This window comes from Vulpes vulpes, unplaced genomic scaffold (genome assembly GCF_048418805.1).
Source record: "Vulpes vulpes isolate BD-2025 unplaced genomic scaffold, VulVul3 u000000698, whole genome shotgun sequence".
Lineage (NCBI taxonomy): Eukaryota > Metazoa > Chordata > Mammalia > Carnivora > Canidae > Vulpes > Vulpes vulpes.
Window position 1 is genome coordinate 708,569 of NW_027325792.1, and position 19,050 is coordinate 727,618.

General features: G+C 41.4%; 2 protein-coding genes across 2 annotated transcripts in view; one reads left to right on the plus strand and one right to left on the minus strand.

Moving 5' to 3' along the window:
* Nucleotides 1–19,050, plus strand: part of LOC140597372 (uncharacterized) — a 340,786-nt gene that overhangs the window by 201,038 nt on the left and 120,698 nt on the right. The window lies entirely within an intron of this gene.
* The window catches only part of LOC140597389 (piwi-like protein 1), a gene marked incomplete at its 5' end in the record, with an annotated part of 124,338 nt that overhangs the window by 101 nt on the left and 105,187 nt on the right, over nucleotides 1–19,050 (minus strand). Inside the window, 14 exons of the mRNA XM_072745656.1 lie at nucleotides 2,581–2,737; nucleotides 3,136–3,206; nucleotides 5,830–5,933; nucleotides 6,073–6,273; nucleotides 8,395–8,467; nucleotides 9,620–9,807; nucleotides 10,282–10,396; nucleotides 10,772–10,889; nucleotides 11,102–11,228; nucleotides 14,269–14,380; nucleotides 16,441–16,638; nucleotides 16,948–17,028; nucleotides 17,658–17,776; nucleotides 18,536–18,750. Of these exons, the coding sequence (XP_072601757.1) occupies nucleotides 2,581–2,737; nucleotides 3,136–3,206; nucleotides 5,830–5,933; nucleotides 6,073–6,273; nucleotides 8,395–8,467; nucleotides 9,620–9,807; nucleotides 10,282–10,396; nucleotides 10,772–10,889; nucleotides 11,102–11,228; nucleotides 14,269–14,380; nucleotides 16,441–16,638; nucleotides 16,948–17,028; nucleotides 17,658–17,776; nucleotides 18,536–18,750 (1,879 nt within the window). The remainder of the gene's footprint in view (nucleotides 1–2,580; nucleotides 2,738–3,135; nucleotides 3,207–5,829; nucleotides 5,934–6,072; nucleotides 6,274–8,394; nucleotides 8,468–9,619; nucleotides 9,808–10,281; nucleotides 10,397–10,771; nucleotides 10,890–11,101; nucleotides 11,229–14,268; nucleotides 14,381–16,440; nucleotides 16,639–16,947; nucleotides 17,029–17,657; nucleotides 17,777–18,535; nucleotides 18,751–19,050) is intronic.

Sequence of the window (19,050 nt, forward strand, 5' to 3'; positions counted from 1 at the left end):
GTGGTATTTGAGAGGAGACACTTTGTATCACAAAGTGTTAGATAAGTAGAGTTTGTATCATAAACTCTATTTTAAGCTGCCTGAGGACCCTCGCACTGTTTTCCAGAGTGGCTGCTCCAGTTTCCTTCCCATCAGCAGGGCCGGAAGGTTCCCCTTTCTCCCTTTCTCCACATCCTTGCTAACGTTAGTTGTTAAATTTAGCCATTCTCACCAGTGTAACGTGGTACCTCATTGTGCTTTTGAATTGTATTTTCCTGTTCACAGGTGTTGTGGAGCATTCTTTCCCGTGCCTTTTGGCCACGTGTAGGTCCTCTTTCGAGAAATGTCTGCCCCTTTGCTCTGTCCATTTCTCAAGTAATATTAAAATATGTCATTAGGGGCGCCTGGGTGGCTCAGCGGTTTGGTGCCTGCCTTTGGCCCAGGGCCTGATCTTGGAGACCCGGAATCGAGTCCCACGTTGGGCTCCCTGCATGGAGCCCGCTTCTCCCTCTGCCTGTGTCTCTTCCTCTCTCTCTGTCTCTCATGAATAAATAAATAAATAAAATCTTTTTAATAAAATACATCATTAAAATATAAAAGTTAAAATAAATAAATAAATAAATAAATAAATAAATAAATAAATAAAATATAAAAGTTAAAAAAGAAAAGATTCCAAAAAGAAGACTTGATAAAACAAGAAACTAGGTGAGATGAGAATAAAGGAAAAAATAGAGGATGACTGTATCTTGAAAGAAAACCGAATCATACAAGGAAAACCTTGAGTTGCTGTGCTATGTTCCCCAGTGCTGGAGGTTCCACTTCTGTTTGGTCAGGAAATGTGCTGGTCACCTGTCCTTCCAGCTGATCCTCCCAGGAAGGGCCTGCTGCACAGATTCTCAGGTGTGTGTGCCTGGGTGGTGTTGCACCGACCTTGTCAGGGGGCCAGGCTGTTTGCTCTGTGAGGGTTTTGTTCCCTGAAACCTTTCATGTCTTTTTGGGGGGGTGAGAGGCAAAAAGACCACACCCCGATCTCCAGCCCCAGAGATGAGCGATGTGGTGATTGACCAATCTGCAGACTCCGATGGTGCCTGCCTACTCCATTTCTCCCCTAGGGGACCTGGGGGGACGTGGAAATGTGCAATGTTTAGGTTTCCTCAGGCAGTCTTTGCCGCTCTTGCCCTCCCCCCCTCTTCCTGGAGGAACGGGAGGTGTGTCCCTTTCTGTGGTTGCTGGCCCCCCACAAGGAGAACGTTCAACCGGGCCAATGCTGACCCACTCTGCCTCTCCCAGAGGAAGGTGCAGGCTGTGTTCCAGGCCCTTGTATGGACCCAACGTGGACGGGGGTCACCTGGCCCGGCGGGAGATCGTGGTTGATGGCACCACAAACTGAACATTCTCGCAGGCTTGCTCATCTGAAGCCATTTCCCTGAACCAGTACTTGGGAACTCTGCTGGCTCAGGCACCTGGATGCTTTCTGGCCTCCAGGAATATTGAGACCCGGCCACCCTGCACTGACCTGTGGTTCTGCACCCTTTCACCAATGAGTCCCTTTCAGGCAGGGACATCTCTAGAGGAGCACACTTTGAAGGGCCCAGATTTGAACTTTCACTTTCCTAAAGTTGGCTTACACGTGCTCCCTCCCCCACCCCACCCATTATCCTCTGATATATCCCTTTCCGTTTTACTTCTCCACACTCCACTTCATTTTTTCACTTTTCTATTTGTAGACTCAGCCATTCTTGCTTACAACTCGGCTTGATTTCATTGGTGTTCAGGATGGCTTGATAGTTATGTAGCTAATTTTGGGGGACCAGCTGACATGAGGACCTCTACTCTGCTATCTTCCATCCATCTGAAATTTGTTGTTTTTTTTTTTTGTAACGGGCCTAATCCAAACTGATTCAGGAGGTTAGTCCATGAAACCTGTCATTCCCCAAAATTCAAGTTTGTTTTTCAAAAAAGTCAGCTTTATTTAGGATCACGCAAACTACTTGAAGCACCACACACACAGGATTCCTTCAGAAGAATCTGTGGAAGGTATAGTCCCCCCACACACCAACTTTACTGTCCTAGCTCCATGAGCTTGACCTAAGCAGTAAGAGAGGTTTCTATTTACAGCCACTCACATCTTAGGGGGAGGAACTTCCTCACAAGGTTGGGGCTGCTCCTATCTGTGGTGGGAACCAGGCCCCAGTGACAAGCAGAGGAGGCAGAGGAGAGGCATTCCCCAGCCCCAGGACCTACAAAACTCCAGAATAAAGAAGTTGCCTAAACACAAACCATCACCAGGCTGTGTTTATGGATTTTAATAAGTACCTGACCTTAACAAGCCCTCCTACATCAAGGCTTGCAGGGAGATTAGAAAAAAAGGAACAGGTTCTTAGGCGGTTCCATGGGGGAGAACACAATCAGGAACGTTTTAGTTCTGCTCTGTCCTCTGACTTGGGTGTGGACCAGAAAGTCAAAGAATGAATTCCCCATCCAGCAACTGATGCCCTCTGTGCCATGTTCTCTCTCTTAATTCACAGATCATAACTGTGATATTCCTTTCAGAGACTGAAATGTAGAGTTTACAAAATCTGCACTTTACAATTTATATACCCAGAGTCTTTAGGGTACACAGATCTTAAGGAGGACTCAATCTGTGGGACTTCATGATCCATCAGTGCTTGAAGCTGACCATCCCCAACTCCATCCCGATACACAATGATAGCTTGTGGTAGAAACTGATTATGTTTACACCAGAGCTTCAGGGCAGCTGGAAGGAAACCAGAAACATGGGTGAATAAGCCGTAACTCAGAACCAACTGGCCACTGCTATTTGTAACAGCTTCTAGGTTCATGTTCTTTCAATCCTGTAGCCTCCAGGACACATTCACTGCCTTTTGGTCTTCACGTGAGCTCAGCATTTCTCAACAGCACCACTACAGAAATTCTGAGCCAGATAATTCTTTGTGGGGGCAGAATGGGTGTTGCTGTCTTCTGTAGCATGCCTGGTCTCTACCCGCTAGTTGGAGGCCAGTAGCACCTCCATCCCAGCTGTTACAATGGAGCGCATCTCTAGGCATTGCCAGACGTCTCCGGGGGGACAGTGTGTTCACTTGCAGACAACTACCCAGATGGAGTCAGGCACACCAATCTTGATGGGACACTAACCTTCCAAGCAGGTTTTAAGCCCGTTCACAAGCTCCTGCCCCGATTCCTGGAAAATGCACTGAGAGAACCACCTTGTTTGGAGAAAAATAAGCTGTCAGTTTGAGATAGGAGTCTTAAAAATTCCCTTATTTTTCATCCTGAGTTAATCTAGGACCTCTGGTGGCGGGGAGGGGGGAGTCACTATGAGTAGCTGAAGATCCAATCAGGAATCCATTCTTTGATGCCTCTGCAGAGATCGAAGCATTGGTCTCTTCCAGTACCCTAGGCATTTATTAAAATTGTGAATGCACACAAATAGGAATATGGAAGCATTCACTAACATTGGTACAAATTACACGCACTTTCAATGTGCAGGACTACTGCCGTCTCATGGTGGACACCCAAAATAAATAGCCAGTGTTCCTGGAGATTCCTGCTTCCAAGCTGAGGTCTTAAAAAAATGGTTCATCCATAATCATGCTTTATGGGAACCACCTGCTTTGGAGCAGTAATTTTTACTTGACCACTTCCCAACAGATCAAGCAATACTGGTCTCAAGTTTCTATCCCCTGTTTTTTTAATTGCTTCAAACTATTGCAATGACCTGACATGATATAATACATTTGTCTGCTTTTTTTCCCCAGAATTTACAGTCTACAAGATGAAATCATGGTATGTTCAAATGCTGAGAACAGAGCAGTGGAAATGTTGTGCCAAAAAGCAAGGGTTCGCCCTTTCATGAAGATGGCGCCGAAGGTGAAGAAGGAAGCCCCTGCCCCTCCCAAAGCTGAAGCCAAAGAAAAGGCTTTGAAAGCTAAGAAAGTGGTGAAAGGCGAGCAGTCACAAAAAAAAAAAAAAAAAAGATCTGCACGTCACCTACATTCCGATGACCCAAGACCCCGTGTCTCCAAAGGCAGCCCAAATATCCTCGAAAGAGAGCCCCCAGGAGAAACAAGCTTGATCACTATGCCATCAAGTTCCCCTTAACTACTGAGTCAGCCATGAAGAAAATAGAAGACAACAATACACTTGTGCTCATTGTGGATGTCAAGGCCAATAAGCACCAGATAAAACAGGCTGTAAAGAAGCTCTATGACACTGATGTGGCGAAGGTCAACACCTTGATCAGGTCTGATGGAGAGAAGAAAGCATATGTTCGACTGGCTCCTGATTATGAGCTTTGGATGTTGCCAACAAAATTGGGATCATCTAAACTGAGTCCAGCCAACTATAAATCTAAATATAAATTTTTTCACCATAAAAAAAAGCAAGGGTTCAAAATTATTTATGAACTGAATGAAATCATTTGGGAAATATAAAAATTAATGAAAGGGAATAAAGGGAAAGGAGAGAAAATGAGTGAAAATCTCAGTGAGGGTGACAAAACATGAGAGACACCTAACTCTGGGAAACGAGGGGTAGTGGAAAGGGAGGTGGGTAGGGGTTGGGGTGACTGGGTGATGGGCACTGAGGGGACACTTGGCGGGATGAGCACTGGGTGTTCTATGTTGGCAAATTGAACTCCAATTTAAAAGAATTAAAAATTTAAAAATGAACCGAATGAGAGCTTAATTTCTTTCCATGATTGAAACATTATTTTCCACATGCCCTCCCACCATAAAAGCAAACCAATATTATATTAAACTAGAACTGGAACTAGACTGGAATAATTGATGCCATTCATGAAAATAAAAATGGACCCCCTTAAAGAATACTCTGTAATTATACCAAGGGGGCTAGTAAATCCTCAGGAAGCATAACAGTGATTGGTGATGGTCATACACATGCTAATGCTCAAGAAACTAAACTGAAGAATGTGCAAACTCCTTTGAAGGTAGGTTCTACTCTAAGCACAGAAAACAAAAGTATCCCTGGAGCAAGGGAGAAACATGAGATATGGAAGCATATGTTCTTCGGCAGATCCATTACATATAGATCTGTGAAGAGCAGATCCTGTACCTATAGGCTTCTGATTGTATTCCTAGGTCTGTCTTCCCCATGTGGGGCCTGAGTCCTTCCCCGTGTGTTAATGGGGAGACTCACTGATCATCAGAGCCCCCAGTGAGCAGAAATCTAACGCTTGGAATCTGTGACTATTGTATCGCCCCTGTGATTATGTCCTATGTCACAGTTGGCTTTAGGGAAGATTTTCCAGATGGACCTTATCTAATTTCATAACCCCCTGAAAAAGCAAGATAGCAGAAGGGGGAAGAGAGATTTGAAGGAGAACAAGGACTGTGTGCTCTGGGGGAGCAGGGCATTCGAGAAGGAATATGGATGAAGTCCCAGGAGCTGAAACAGGCCTGTAGCTGGCAGCCAGCAAGGAAAGGGGGACCTCTGTCCTTCATCTACCAAAAACAAAAACAAAACAAAAAAAAGATTCTACCACAAGGATGTGCACTTGCAATAGGACCTCAAGCCTCCAGAGGAGAATGTGGCTTGGCCAACATGGCCAACCTGATGGCTGCCTGACAGACCTTCGCGCAGACACAGGAGTGTCCTCTTAAGCTGCCATGTTTGTCGTCATCTGTTAAGCAGCAACAGAAAAATGATATAGACCCTTCCACATCAAATGTATTTGGAGCATAACTTTGCCAGAAGAGGAAGAGAATACCCTGCCCATGGCCCTCGTCAACAAACATTAGTTAGGCCCACCTCTCCTGTTTGGTCTACAGCTAGTTGCCATCTACACAATGTCTGCCTACGCCCACTCACTGCGTCAATTCCTGATTGATGCTGGACACGAAGCCTGCAATTGACTTCCGCCGATTTACAATATCATGGAAACAGTCGATACCAATGAACATCGCATTCTGTAACTGAAATTTTTTAAAAAAGGTAAGACATTGAGTTAGAACACAATAGAAGCACAATTAAGCAACTGCGTTTAAGATGGTTGAGTCTTAAATTCCACTGAACACAAGTGAAATAAAGAGAAGGCAATGAAATCCAACGTACTCCTGTCTCCACCTTCCAGAGGGCTCCTCCCATCTTGCAGTTCATCTGCTGGGCAATCTTTGTCGCAATGGTCATCAGCGTCTGGGGTTTGTCTAAGGTCCGTGCCACGACACACTGGCTTGGGGTCGGACACTTGACACACAGGTATTGTTTTATGCCATCATACAGGTCTTTCTTTTCACTGGACAGCACGCAAAGGACCTTGAAAGAAAGCAACAAGACTACCGAGGACATGAAACCACAGTAATGGGAGAAGTGGATGTCACGTCAAGCAAACTACCTAGGTGGAGGAACAGAGTCTGTTCATTCAATCCACAGCTGGCCCAGGAGGGTAAAGGGTCTGGAATCCCATTCCATTCAATAATGGCGAAGGTGAGCATATGGAAGAGGAAAGAGCCTAGGAGCCAGGCATGGGCAATATGCATGAATCACTTGCACTTGCAAAGTCTTTACGTCCTGGCTATTCTGTTTCTAGGAGTTTATCATGAAGTTGACACAGAGGGTTAACAAGCACAGACTGAAACGTACCATCATCAGGAACGTCACCCCTTACATGATGGGTGCTATGTGAGAGCACTTGCCAAGCATTGTACTTGACTCAGTTAATTCTTCAATAACCTACTGAGATCAAGACTAGTATCCCCATTTTACCCCTAAGCAAATAAGCTCAGGAGTTATGGAAACTGTCTGATGTACAGGCAGCAGGGCAAGATTTCTAACACGTGCTCAGACCTCCAACAGGACATGGGGTCATAAGAAAGAGCAATTACTGTTTGGTTGCTTTCTAACTATAATGGAAGATCCTCAATGTATTATTTCTAACATGATGCTTCTAGGAAGATTTTTTGGGGATAATCCTCAATCAGACTAGGGAAATTCCTTTCTCATTTTAAAAATTTCTTTTCACATGAATGAATGTGGAATTCTATCAAATGCATTTTGTACTTTTTTTTTTTTTTTTACATTTAATCTGCAATTATTTTTCCTATAATTCACCACACTTTCTTTTTCTGAAGATTGCATTTCAGGCTTACTGTCACCCTAGGCCCATGGTATTCTACTTTTTTTTTATGATTTTTAATTTACTTATCTGATAGAGAATGAGAGTTATCACAGGAGGAGAGAAAGAGAAAGAGGCACTGAGCAGGGAGCCTGATATTCTAATATCATTGCTACTTTCAAGTTATTCTTTGGTTTTTGAATGTATATGATTTAATGATTTCTAATTGTAATAGACTGCAGTCAATGTGTGTGTTTGAAAGGACACCAATCCATTATTGGCTTAGGATTTCTCCATGCCTGTTGGGATCACTTAAAGATGAAGGCTAAACTAACTTATAGATATGCTTTTCTTAAAGCACCTAATCTTTTGGGTACAGATTACACACACACACACCTCCATTTATTTATATATACACATATATAAATATACGTATTTATGTATATTTCAATAGCTCAATACGTCAGGCTTTTAAGTACAATTGCAAAATCTAGATTCTAATTTTTTCTGTGATGATTTCTGAGTATTCAGAGAGTGGTCAGCTAATGCATCCTACAATTTCAGCTTCTGGAATAGCATAGGCCAGTCTCCTCCTAAGAAGAGCTGTTCAAACTGATGAAAACACAGGGACTGTGCCTGTTTGGGGCTCAGGCAGTCTAACAAGGTCATAAAGAGTTATTAGGTTAAGACAGGAAAGAAGTAGGGACCCAGAGAGATGATCTCAGCAATTGAGGCCACTTTCTCCCAAAGTGTTTGCCCACTCTCCAGTGAACATGGCTGAAAGGTCAGAGACCATGAACAGGCTGACAGCCTCAGAGACAGGAAAGGACAGAAATTGAAGACAAGTCCCTGCCAAAGAAAGGGCACTTGAGATTAATTTTGAGTGGTAGACACTCAAGATCTAACAGATGAGATTTATAACACTACAAGGTAAGACAGGAAGCTGCTGTCAATGGGACACCTGAGTGGCTCAGCGGTTTAGCACCTGCCTTTGGCCCAGGGCATGATCCTGGAGTCCTACATCGGGCTCCCTGCATGGAGCCTGCTTCTGTCTCTCCTGTCTCTTTCATGAATAAATAAAATCTTTGTAAAAAAAAAAAAAAAAAGGGTGGGGGCAGCCCCGGTGGTGTAACGGTTTAGCACCGCCTGCAGCCCAGGGTGTGATCCTGGAGACCCTGGATCGAGTCCCACGTCGTGCTCTCTGCATGGAGCCTGCTTCTCCCTCTGCCTGTGTCTCTGCCTCTCTCTATCTGCATCTGTATGAATAAATAAATAAAATCTGAAAAAAAAAAAAAAGGAAGTGCTATCAAATAGAAACTTACCATCTGTGTTTTGGAGGAAACATGATTTTCTAAGACGGTTGTATAGGACTGGACTGTATCACTTACTTCAAGCCTAGAAAATAAGTATATATCATCTGTATTCAAAAGTTAAGTATGTAACAAACGTTTTATGCAGCCAATGGAGCACCACATAAAAACAAGGTACAATGTTAAAAAAAAAAAAAACTACTTTTAACTAATGGTCATGAAAGATTTACTTATTTGAGCGAGAGCTAAACCGCTGAGCCACTCAGGTGTCCCATTGACAGAGTAAAATCATTAAATCATATACGTTCAAAAACCAAAGAATAACTTGAAAGTAGCAATGATATTAGAATATCAGGCTCCCTGCTCAGTGCCTCTTTCTCTTTCTCTCCTCCTGTGATAGCTCTCATTCTCTATCAGATAAGTAAATTAAAAATCATAAAAAAAAAAAGTAGAATACCATGGGCCTAGGGTGACAGTAAGCCTGAAATGCAATCTTCAGAAAAAGAAACAGTTAGTGTGGTGAATTATAGGAAAAATAATTGCAGATTAAATGTAAAAAAAAAAAAGTACAAAATGCATTTGATAGAATTCCACATTCATTCATGTGAAAAGAAATTTTTAAAATGAGAAAGGAATTTCCCTAGTCTGATTGAGGATTATCCCCAAAAAATCTTCCTAGAAGCATCATCATGTTAGAAATAATACTTTGAGGATCTTCCATTATAGTTAGAAAGCAACCAAACAGTAATTGCTCTTTCTTATGACCCCATGTCCTGTTGGAGGTCTGAGCACGTGTTAGAAATCTTGCCCTGCTGCCTGTACATCAGACAGTTTCCATAACTCCTGAGCTTATTTGCGTAGGGGTAAAATGCACACATAAGGGGAGGGGCAGAGAGTGAATCTTAAGCATACTCTCCACTGAGCACCCAGCTGGATCTGAGCCAAAACCAAGAGTCAGATGCTTAACTGACTGAGCCACCCAAGTACCCTGATAAGTTTGTTCTTAAAACAAAAATAAGTTCAATGTTTGGCTTCCTCAGCATGTATCCCAATAGCCACAAACTATATATCCCCAAAGCCTATTTTACAGTTAATTGGAATAGATTAGGCTTTTTTGTTTACAAACCTCCAGGGTTTTAATACAGTGACCAATTCCTATAATTTAATATAATCTGACTCCACTTTACCTCCGATTTGAAGATCGGTTGTTATAGATCTTAATTTCAGCTCTACTTACATTTTTGCCTCTCTCATAGCTATGCCCATGGTGGGTGTGACTTTCCGTAGACTCTGTACTAAGGATGAGGCGGCTCCATAATTTCTCGTAGGATAGAGTATTAGCCAATGATCTAGTGACTTCACATTGAGTAAGGGTCCACTTCTGGTCTCTCTCGACCAATCTGCAAACTGTGGATGGGAGTCAAACTGGAAGACATAGTATAAGACTTCAATTTTTAAAGAAATACCGACAAAGAGCCTTTCTATTGCAAATTCTTGCTACTTCCTACTGAAACGTTACAATTTTAAACTTTGGTCATAACTGAATTACATACTCTTCCCTTAAGATAGTGGTAAGTAATACTGGGATTCTATCATGGGTTACTCTGGATTGTTTGGATTCTAGCTATTTGACTCTTAAGGATATACTTGGCAGATTGTTTTGCCACGAGAGATGTCCACAACTCCAAACATGGTAAACTATAGAGTTTACTATATGCCAAGGATGTTACATGCTTTCTAACTGAACACCTGCTCGCTCTCCCCTAGAGAAAGGACAAACAGCCCAAGAAGAGAGAGCAGTGAGTTACTGACCTGACTTAGGTCCTCTGCATTATTATTCATTTGGCCCCAAATGACTGCAAGAGTAACTAGAACATGACCATTTTGAAGCTGTCTTACCGCTCTTCTTCCTTGAAAAATTCTTACTTCTTTCAAGATCCTTCCCGAGAAGGACACGAAGTTGGTATCAAATTTCAAATCCCAGAGTTGAAGTTCCCGTTGTACCTCCCTATTTCTGAAAGTTAAAATATTTCCACAGAATAGAACCAAAGGAAATAAGCAAAAATGATGATCCATTTGCAAAATTCTCCTTTAATCTAAGATGCCTTGTTGTTTGTCTTCTGTATTGACATGTTGCAGAGAGAGGGTTTCTAGTACTCTGAAATCATGTCCTCTCTCACATTTGTGCTTAGGGTCTTTCTATTTTGTTCTTCCCCTCCAGACCTCCTCTAACTTTGCATCAATGGAACAAATAGAGTTGTTCCCACAAGAGGTCGTTTTCTTCCAACCTGTTGTTTTTTAGTTGGAGAATCTGAGATATCAAGAGTTCTGCACGGGTCTCATCTTCAGGACACACACACAAAGACACAGAGAGAAGAATAGGACTTACGTTTGTATAGTATTCATCAGTTTCCGTAATTCGTGCTGCCTTCTTTCTGGATCCAACCTCATATGAAGAGCCAAGTCTCTCATCACCCTGTAGTCTTTTCGCATTTTATCTGATAGACCTTTAAAAAGTTAAGAAGATATAGCTAAACAAGCAAGAATAAATATGTATGTGAAGAAGCCTTGATGATTTTATCTGGAAGAGGAAGAGCCAATGGAGAGAACACAGCTCTGGGTCATTATGGAGTACTGTGAGAAGCCTGTACTTCTACATCATAACATCTGGGGCTTGAAAGGGGTGGTCTTCTATGAGGACTGCATAAATCTGAAGTACCTGTCAGGTAGCATAGCTCAGGAACCAGCATTATAGGCTTATGGGGTGTGTCCTGTTGGCTCTTTTTCCATTTGCCTTTGCTGATCAACAGTGGCTGAGTTAGGTCAGTAACCTCTGTATTATACTGCTGCTCAAAAGAGGTGAGAAAGAACACTGGTGTGACTGTCAGCAAAGCCTAGTCAAGTCACCTAAATAGGTACAAAAAAGTCTGGATCACCAACAGAGGCCCAGGGGTGTGCTAGGAAGACTATTTCCCCAAGTTTAAGAACACGTTAAAGATACTCTTAATAGTCTCTTAATTTAGATGTCCCAGGGATGACCTCTTTTTTCCTTGTAAGCACACATGGCCCAGGAGAACAAGACTCTCATAAACATTGTGTTGGGGTCACTGTACCAGCCTTCTTTGACTTGCTATAGGTAAATGCAGGACCAAGCCTTGAATTACATATTTCTCACTATAGTACTGCCTTAAAAAATTAAGGATGTAATTAAGAACTTTGAAGAGGATTCCCACATTAATGGGGGACGACAAACCTGGTCACTCCTTGCAGCTGCAATACTACAGCTATTCCAAACATGCCTCCTGCATCATCGAAACTTTTCCGCCAGGAAAAGGCATTTGCCAAGACATCTATCCAGAAGCTCCTATCCCTAGGCTGCAATTCCTGTACAATAAAGTGCCTTTCCTCTCCCACATAAAGTGATGGTCTGTCATAGATCCTTCCATGCTGACCAGTGAGATCCTCATCAGTCACCAGTTAGCCACATGAATTCTGGTGGGATTGGTTAAGTATCTTGAGAATGTCAAAGGAGTTCCAGAGACAAGAAGACTTCAAATCCAGTGTTCATGGTGCTTTACCTCTGGAGCTGAACTACTACTTTTAATTCTCTGTAGTTATTTGAAAGGCAGCTGGGATTCACCTCCGTTCCCCTGCTTCTAGAGTCTTAAGGCAGGAGCTTGTGCAAGTATATGTATATACATGTGTGCGGAATCATGGCATCATTTTAGGGCCTCAATCACCACTCCCACCACTGAGACTAGCACAGCCTTTGTACAAGCTGTTCTGTCGAGAACTTTGAGAAACACACTATTAATTCTCATGGCTGTCCTGTGATATCCCAGACGGATCTCCTACAACACCAACTTCTGCATCTCCACAGGAATTTCCTTGTCCCACTTTGCATTACTATGAAAGCTTTTCTGCAAGCCAGGATTGTGCTTTCCTTTTAAGGGCTCATCTATGGATTTCAGGATTTTTCTAGATCTCATGACAACACAACTAGATTGCCATCTGTTATTATACTGAGTTCCCACCAGGACATCCCAAGACTACTCAAGTCATTTCAAAGGTCACCTAAACCAATGACTTTTGAAGTAAAATCTGGAGAATGAGCAAGCAAATATCAGCCTGATATCCCTGTCTGCAACTCCATCATAGGCTATGTCAACCCAACAATCCCCAAGCCAGCTCCTCACACAGAATCTCCCATTGCAATAAGTGATGCCAGCCTCCACTCACTTCCTCAGATAAAGCCAGAGACTCCTCTTACCATTACTCACTACATTTGAGCCATCAAAAGTCCTCTTGTCTGCCCCATCCATTCCCTTTCTAATCCAGGTTACCATTATCACTGATCTAAATGGACTTAAGCACCTCCCTACTGGTGTCCCTGCCTCCCTTTTTACCCGCATATTCCCTGTACCCATACATTCCCTGTACATTAGACCCACATCTGTAAAATAAAGTGCCCCATTTCATCTATCTGTATAGTCTCACTTAACGGTAAAATCCAATGTGTGTAGGTGGATAGAACTTTATACAGTGTGGCTCCCACGTCCTCCTCTGACGTCATATCCTGCAACCCTGTACACGTCCCACCCACAACTGGGTTTATTTCTTGACAGGACACTCTAGCCTTGTTTGGGATCTGGATACATCATGCCCATCCTGAAAGTGGTGTAAGAGACAATTCTTCTCACCAATCTGCACACAGCTTGCTCCTTTCTGACAGTCACATGCCAGCTACTCAGAGCTTTCTATGACCAGCAGTCTAAGCCACCAGACATTCTCCATAACACCTCTTGATTATCTGCATAGATTTCCCCCAATACATGCTTTCTTCTTGTCTGCCATCTCTCTTCCTGCTACAAGGATGCAAGTTCCTTAAGAACAGAGAACTCAGTAGTCTTACCAATGTATACCCAAGTTGTATAATGAGCACTCATTACATGCTTTCAGGTTAAACAAGTAAGTACTAAGCGTGGAGCACAAGTGGGGATGATGCCATAATAGCACCATACCCTTGAATGGCTGTGTACTCTCAGTGCTTCCAAGTAGCTAGGTTTTGGATTCCTAATAAAATTTAGAGAAAAAAAAAACCCAGCTTATGCTTTTCTAAGTTCTTTCCGTTTGCTATAAATATCTCTAACTCCTTGAATTCTCTCTTAACTGCCAAAGCTAGAGAACCAACCTCACCACCTAGTGCATCTTTGTTCATGAAGTTTACTTGTTTCTTTGTGAATAAAGATTGAGGAATCCGGGATCCCTGGGTGGCGCAGCGGTTTGGCGCCTGCCTTTGGCCCAGGGCGCGATCCTGGAGACCCGGGATCGAATCCCACATCGGGCTCCCGGTGCATGGAGCCTGCTTCTCCCTCTGCCTATGTCTCTGCCTCTCTCTCTCTCTCTGACTATCATAAATAAATTAAAAAAAATAAAAATAAAAAAATAAAAAAAAAGATTGAGGAATCCATGAGTTATGAGATTTAGCACACAAGTGACATAATTTCTGATAGTAATTTTTCACTTTTTCATTTTGAACCAAGTCCTAGAGAGCTGAAACTTCTACATAGGTGAAGTCCTCATATCTGAAATTTTGCCATATTTTATTTTCAACCCACCAATCCATCAACATGTTTAAAACTATCATAGCCATGTCCAAGACTCATTAAAGAGGTCTTATTGGAGCCATTCTAATTATGTAACATATATACAAGGTACCCAAATACATGGACAAATTCATGTAAGTTATAATACCCTCCAAGAGAAACCCTGTAATATATAGATTTTGACTTATGATCTAACATGTGACTATCAGTTATACATAGGAGACATATTTGATTAAATAAGAAAAAATATTTAGACATACTGAAATAAAAGATTGCATACCTCCCTGTAGTAGTCTACAAAGGTGATTTCAGCACCACCTGATTTCTTAAATTTGGTTCTGGGATTATCCTCCCCATTAATAGCATCCACCCTATAGGTTTTGTTGTTATACCTGTGGAATATTCACAATATATGGTATTATTCCTAATGTATTCATAGCATGGGATCAGGCAAGAATTAATAGGCTTTAAATCCTACAGGTAATTGCAGGATATATCAGCTTTATTATATTCAATATATTCACCGAGTTGTACACTCTTCAACACAACCCAAACACCACAACCACGAGCAGTCACTCCTCATGTCCACTCAACTTCCCCAGTCCTTAGATAACTGCTAGTTTAAAGTCCATCCTATACGTTTGCCTACCTGACCTGTTGCATAGGAATTGAGTCATACGATATGTGACCCTTCCTGACTGCCTTCTCCCACTCAGCATAATGTCTTTCGAGATTCATTCCTGCTATAGCATATACTTGTACTTAATTCCTACTTATTGCCAAATAAAAACATAGCATATCTATAATGGGATATATGTTTCAGCGGATGAACATTCAAGTTGTTTACACTCTTAAGCTATTATGAATAATGCTGTCAGGTCTACAAAATTGGTACATTGGCCATAAGTTTTCATTTTTCTTGGGTACATAACCAGGAATAGAACTGCTGGATCACATGGCCACACTATATTTAGCATGTTGAGGAAGTGCCATACTGTTTTCCAAGGAGATCATACCATTTCACATTTATACCAGCAACGTTTGAGGGTTGGTTCAGATTTTTCACATCCTTGCCAACATTTAGTATCTGCTTTTTTTTTTTTTTTTTTAAATTTTTTATTTATTATTTATGATAGTCACACAGAGAGAGAGAGGCAGAGACATAGGCAGAGGGAGAAACAGGCTCCATGCAGCGGGAGCCCGACGTGGGATTCGATCCCGGGTCTCCAGGATCGCGCCCTGGGCCAAAGGCAGGCGCCAAACCTCTGCGCCACCCAGGGATCCCTAGTATCTGCTTTCTTAATTTTAGCCATCCTAGTGGGTACGAAGTGCTATTTCACTGTGGTTTTACTCTGCATTTCCCTCATGGCTAATAACATTGAGTATATTTTCATGTGATTATGGATCATTTTTATATTTTGTTCAGAGAAATGTTGATTCAGATCCTTTACCCATTTTTTAAAAGTTATCTTTTGACTTGTACCTGTTCTTTACTTAAATAGATGCAAGTTATGAGATTGAGAGAAAACAATTGCAAATCACCTTTCTATCCATTGTTTTTCACTTTTGACTTTGAAGAACAAACGTGTTTAATTTGATGAAGTACAATTTATACTTTTCTTTTGTCATCCCTTCTCTGTTGGTGTCCTATAAGGGTTTTGCTCACCTAAAGAAGATTTACTCCTATAGTTTCTTCAAAGACTTTTAAACTTTTAACACTTACATTGAGGTCTATTTTGAGTTTATCTTGGAGTGAAATTGGAGTTAATTTTGTATATTGTGTCAGGAAGGGCCAGGTGGATACCCAGTGGTCACAGCAATATTTGCTGAAAGAGTATTCCTTCTCTAAACTGTCTTGACACTCTTGTTGAAAAAAAGAAACTGACTATAAACTGACTTTGGGACTCAATTCTATTCCATCAATCTTTTCATTTGTCCTTTTGCCACTGTCTTGATTACTAGCTTTATATGTTTTGAAATTAGGGAGCAAAAGTCCTCAACTTTACTCTTAAGATGATGTTGCTAAACAACTTTCAATCCACACTCAAAGTGTCTGGTTTAAAGGGAGAGGAAAAAACTAACTTCAAGTGGAAATTTGCCCATAGGTTCTATCTAATTAAGCCCTGATTTTTTTTTAACTAGTTAGACACAAAGCAAAAGAAATTTGGAAGGAATATATTCTGTTATGTGCAGGACAGGGTTCCACAAGATGACTGGATCAGCATTAGGAATTAAGAACAGCGAAGTCTACAAATGACACGTATCCCTCTCTCATGCAATAGACCTAGATGAGAAAAGCATGGACTGACTTGGCCATTGCCATGCCAGGTCAGCTTCTGAACTTTAACTACTGAGTGGTTTGAGAACTATGGGAACATCTTCTCGGGGTGGGGGTGGTGATCAAAGTAATGGGATAGGTTTGTTGTTTTTTTTTTTTTTTAAGCAGACTTACAGTGTAAAAACAATTGACCCGATTAATTCTTTAGAAACTTGCTCAACATCTTCCTTTCTGGTTTGTGGATCACGAAGACCTGTTATTAAATCATAAGCTGTTTGCATTCGGAGCAGTTTATGGTTCACATCAGCACAGAGGGTAATGCTGGTTTCATACTCAAAAATAGAAGTAACGTATCCAGGCCAGATGACCAGCCTGCAAATAGAACACGTTAGATGGGATTATCAAACTCCAAGCTCTGAGTATAGAGCAAGTGTCACAGGGCCCTAAAAAGGCACTTGAGAGTCAAGCCGTTTCATCTCTTATTTTTAATAAGAAATGGTCTTTTGAAGGACCTTTCCAATAGAGATTTACCTGCTGTGCTAGTTATACCTAATTTTTGTTAAACCATTTTATCATCAACCACAGGCTTACACATATATACCTACATATGTATGCATGTGAGAATCTATGGGATTTAGATGTATACATTACAAACATTACATGAAACTATTTTATACCAACTTGTGATCGAAGAACTCAGTGGCCTCTTGCTTGTTATAATAGTTGCGACCAACTTGCTTCAAATTCATCTGCTTCAAAATTCTAAAAATTGAAGAATAAGTTTTGTTGAAATAGTATGAATATTAAGCATTTGGTAATACACATGAGGATACATTAGGGGGAAAAATCTGCCAGCAACTTTGTATTACACATAATAAACAGATGTACCTGGTACAAGTAAATTATATTGTGAGGTAGATATTAAGGTCCATTTATCCTCTGTTTTCCCCTCCTTTCCCTTATATACAACAAACTGTCATGGAAAGACCATTAGGATATCCTCCATTCCCAGAAATGAACCAAAACATCTTTTGCAGATGACGTGCCTCCAATTTGGGATATTTGTCCACCACTGTTACTACAAAATAAAAAACCAGTGCATTTGCTCTAGGGAGAAATATGCATAGGCATGCATACTCGATGTATGCTCCTCCTTCCAGGCAGGTCCAGGCACAGGATATGGGGGTAGGCAGGGAGAATACTGAGGATAGGCCACAGAACTTAAGCATGTCTAGGTGAGGGTCAAGTCCCATTTCATCCCCAAGATCCGTTGCCCTCTCAGGATGAGGAGGTGTCAAGAACATGAAATTCTAGGAGCAAATGTCTATGTTCAATGCCACTGACACATGAACACAGTCATATCTCAAGGAAACTAAAGCTTATAAACACACCTTCTAAAGAGAATGTTGTAATAGCGTAAGCAGTCTGGTGAGTTGGGTGAGAGTTCGCTGATGAATTCAATGGTCAGCTTCACAACCTGGTTTTTCAGTAGGCTGACCAATTCCGTTTTCTGAGATAAAGAAAAAACAAGAGGGTCTAGCAGTCCTTCCGAAGACAATAAGCTCATTATTGAACCACAAATCAATAGGTCACCTGGGTATAAAACACACTAGTGTGACACATGCAGGGACAATACAAGACTTATAAGGCTAAAGTGAGGAGTCAGAATTAAACATTTACAACTACTTTTTTTTAACTTAAATGAGCTCCTGTAGATTATCCATTTGGTAAATAGATGTTTATTGAAAAAATATTAAGTCCTTCTAATGTTTTTGCTGAAAGATAAAAACTATTCAATACTTCATCAGCACTTGACCCATATTTGCCTTTGAAAATGTAAAAACATGTATATATTTTGCTCTCAGATTCATTTTAAGCACTGACATAAAAAAAAGCACTGACATGAGGCAGGAGGGAACATCAGTGATAAGCACACATGGCACGTGGGTGTTACAAATCCCATGGGCAAGAGATCTTCAGGTCTCCTCAAATCGTTGTACAAAAATGGTATTTGCTTTAAAACAGTGAAGATGTGAGAGGAAGAGAACAAAGGTCAAGAAAATGTCTAGGGTGACTGGGTGGTTCAATTTGTTAAGCATCTGCCTTTGGCTCAGGTAGTGATCCCAGGTCCTGGGATTGAGCCCCGAGTTGTGCTCCCTGCTCAGTGGGGAGACTGCTTCTCCCTGTTCCTCCGCCCTCTTGCTCATTCTCTCTTGCTCTATCAAGTAAATAAAATTTAAAAAGAAAACATCCAATAACAGTACTTAACCGGCAACAGTAGCTTGTGAGGTAATAATAAAGAGCTCCCATCAAATATATGGCACTCTCCAATAAATGCTTTATGCTGCAAAAGCAATTCTGAACGAACTTTTCCATCCTCGATGTCTGGCATGTAGTCAATGTTGTACTTATATGTGACCTGCTGGGGGCGGGACGTCACTCGGAAATGGTTTGTGAATAGCTTTACAGGTCTACCCAGCGTGCCTGCAAAAATGAATTCACGTGTCAATAATGAAACAAGCAGACTGACTGTACCTAAATAATGTGGACATCCCAATACTGAAAGCCAAAGTTAGGCCAAACAAGGATATTAACCACCAAACACATAAACATTTACATACAGCTGATGTCCAGAGTATGTATCATCCATTTAGAGGAGTCCTCACTCAAGCAGACATTTAGAGAGTTAAAATAGAAGATTAAAATATTTAACAAGAGATCAGAAGAAAGATCTCTAACACAAGGCTTCCAACAGGGGGAGTGGGTGGGGAGCCAGAATAATGT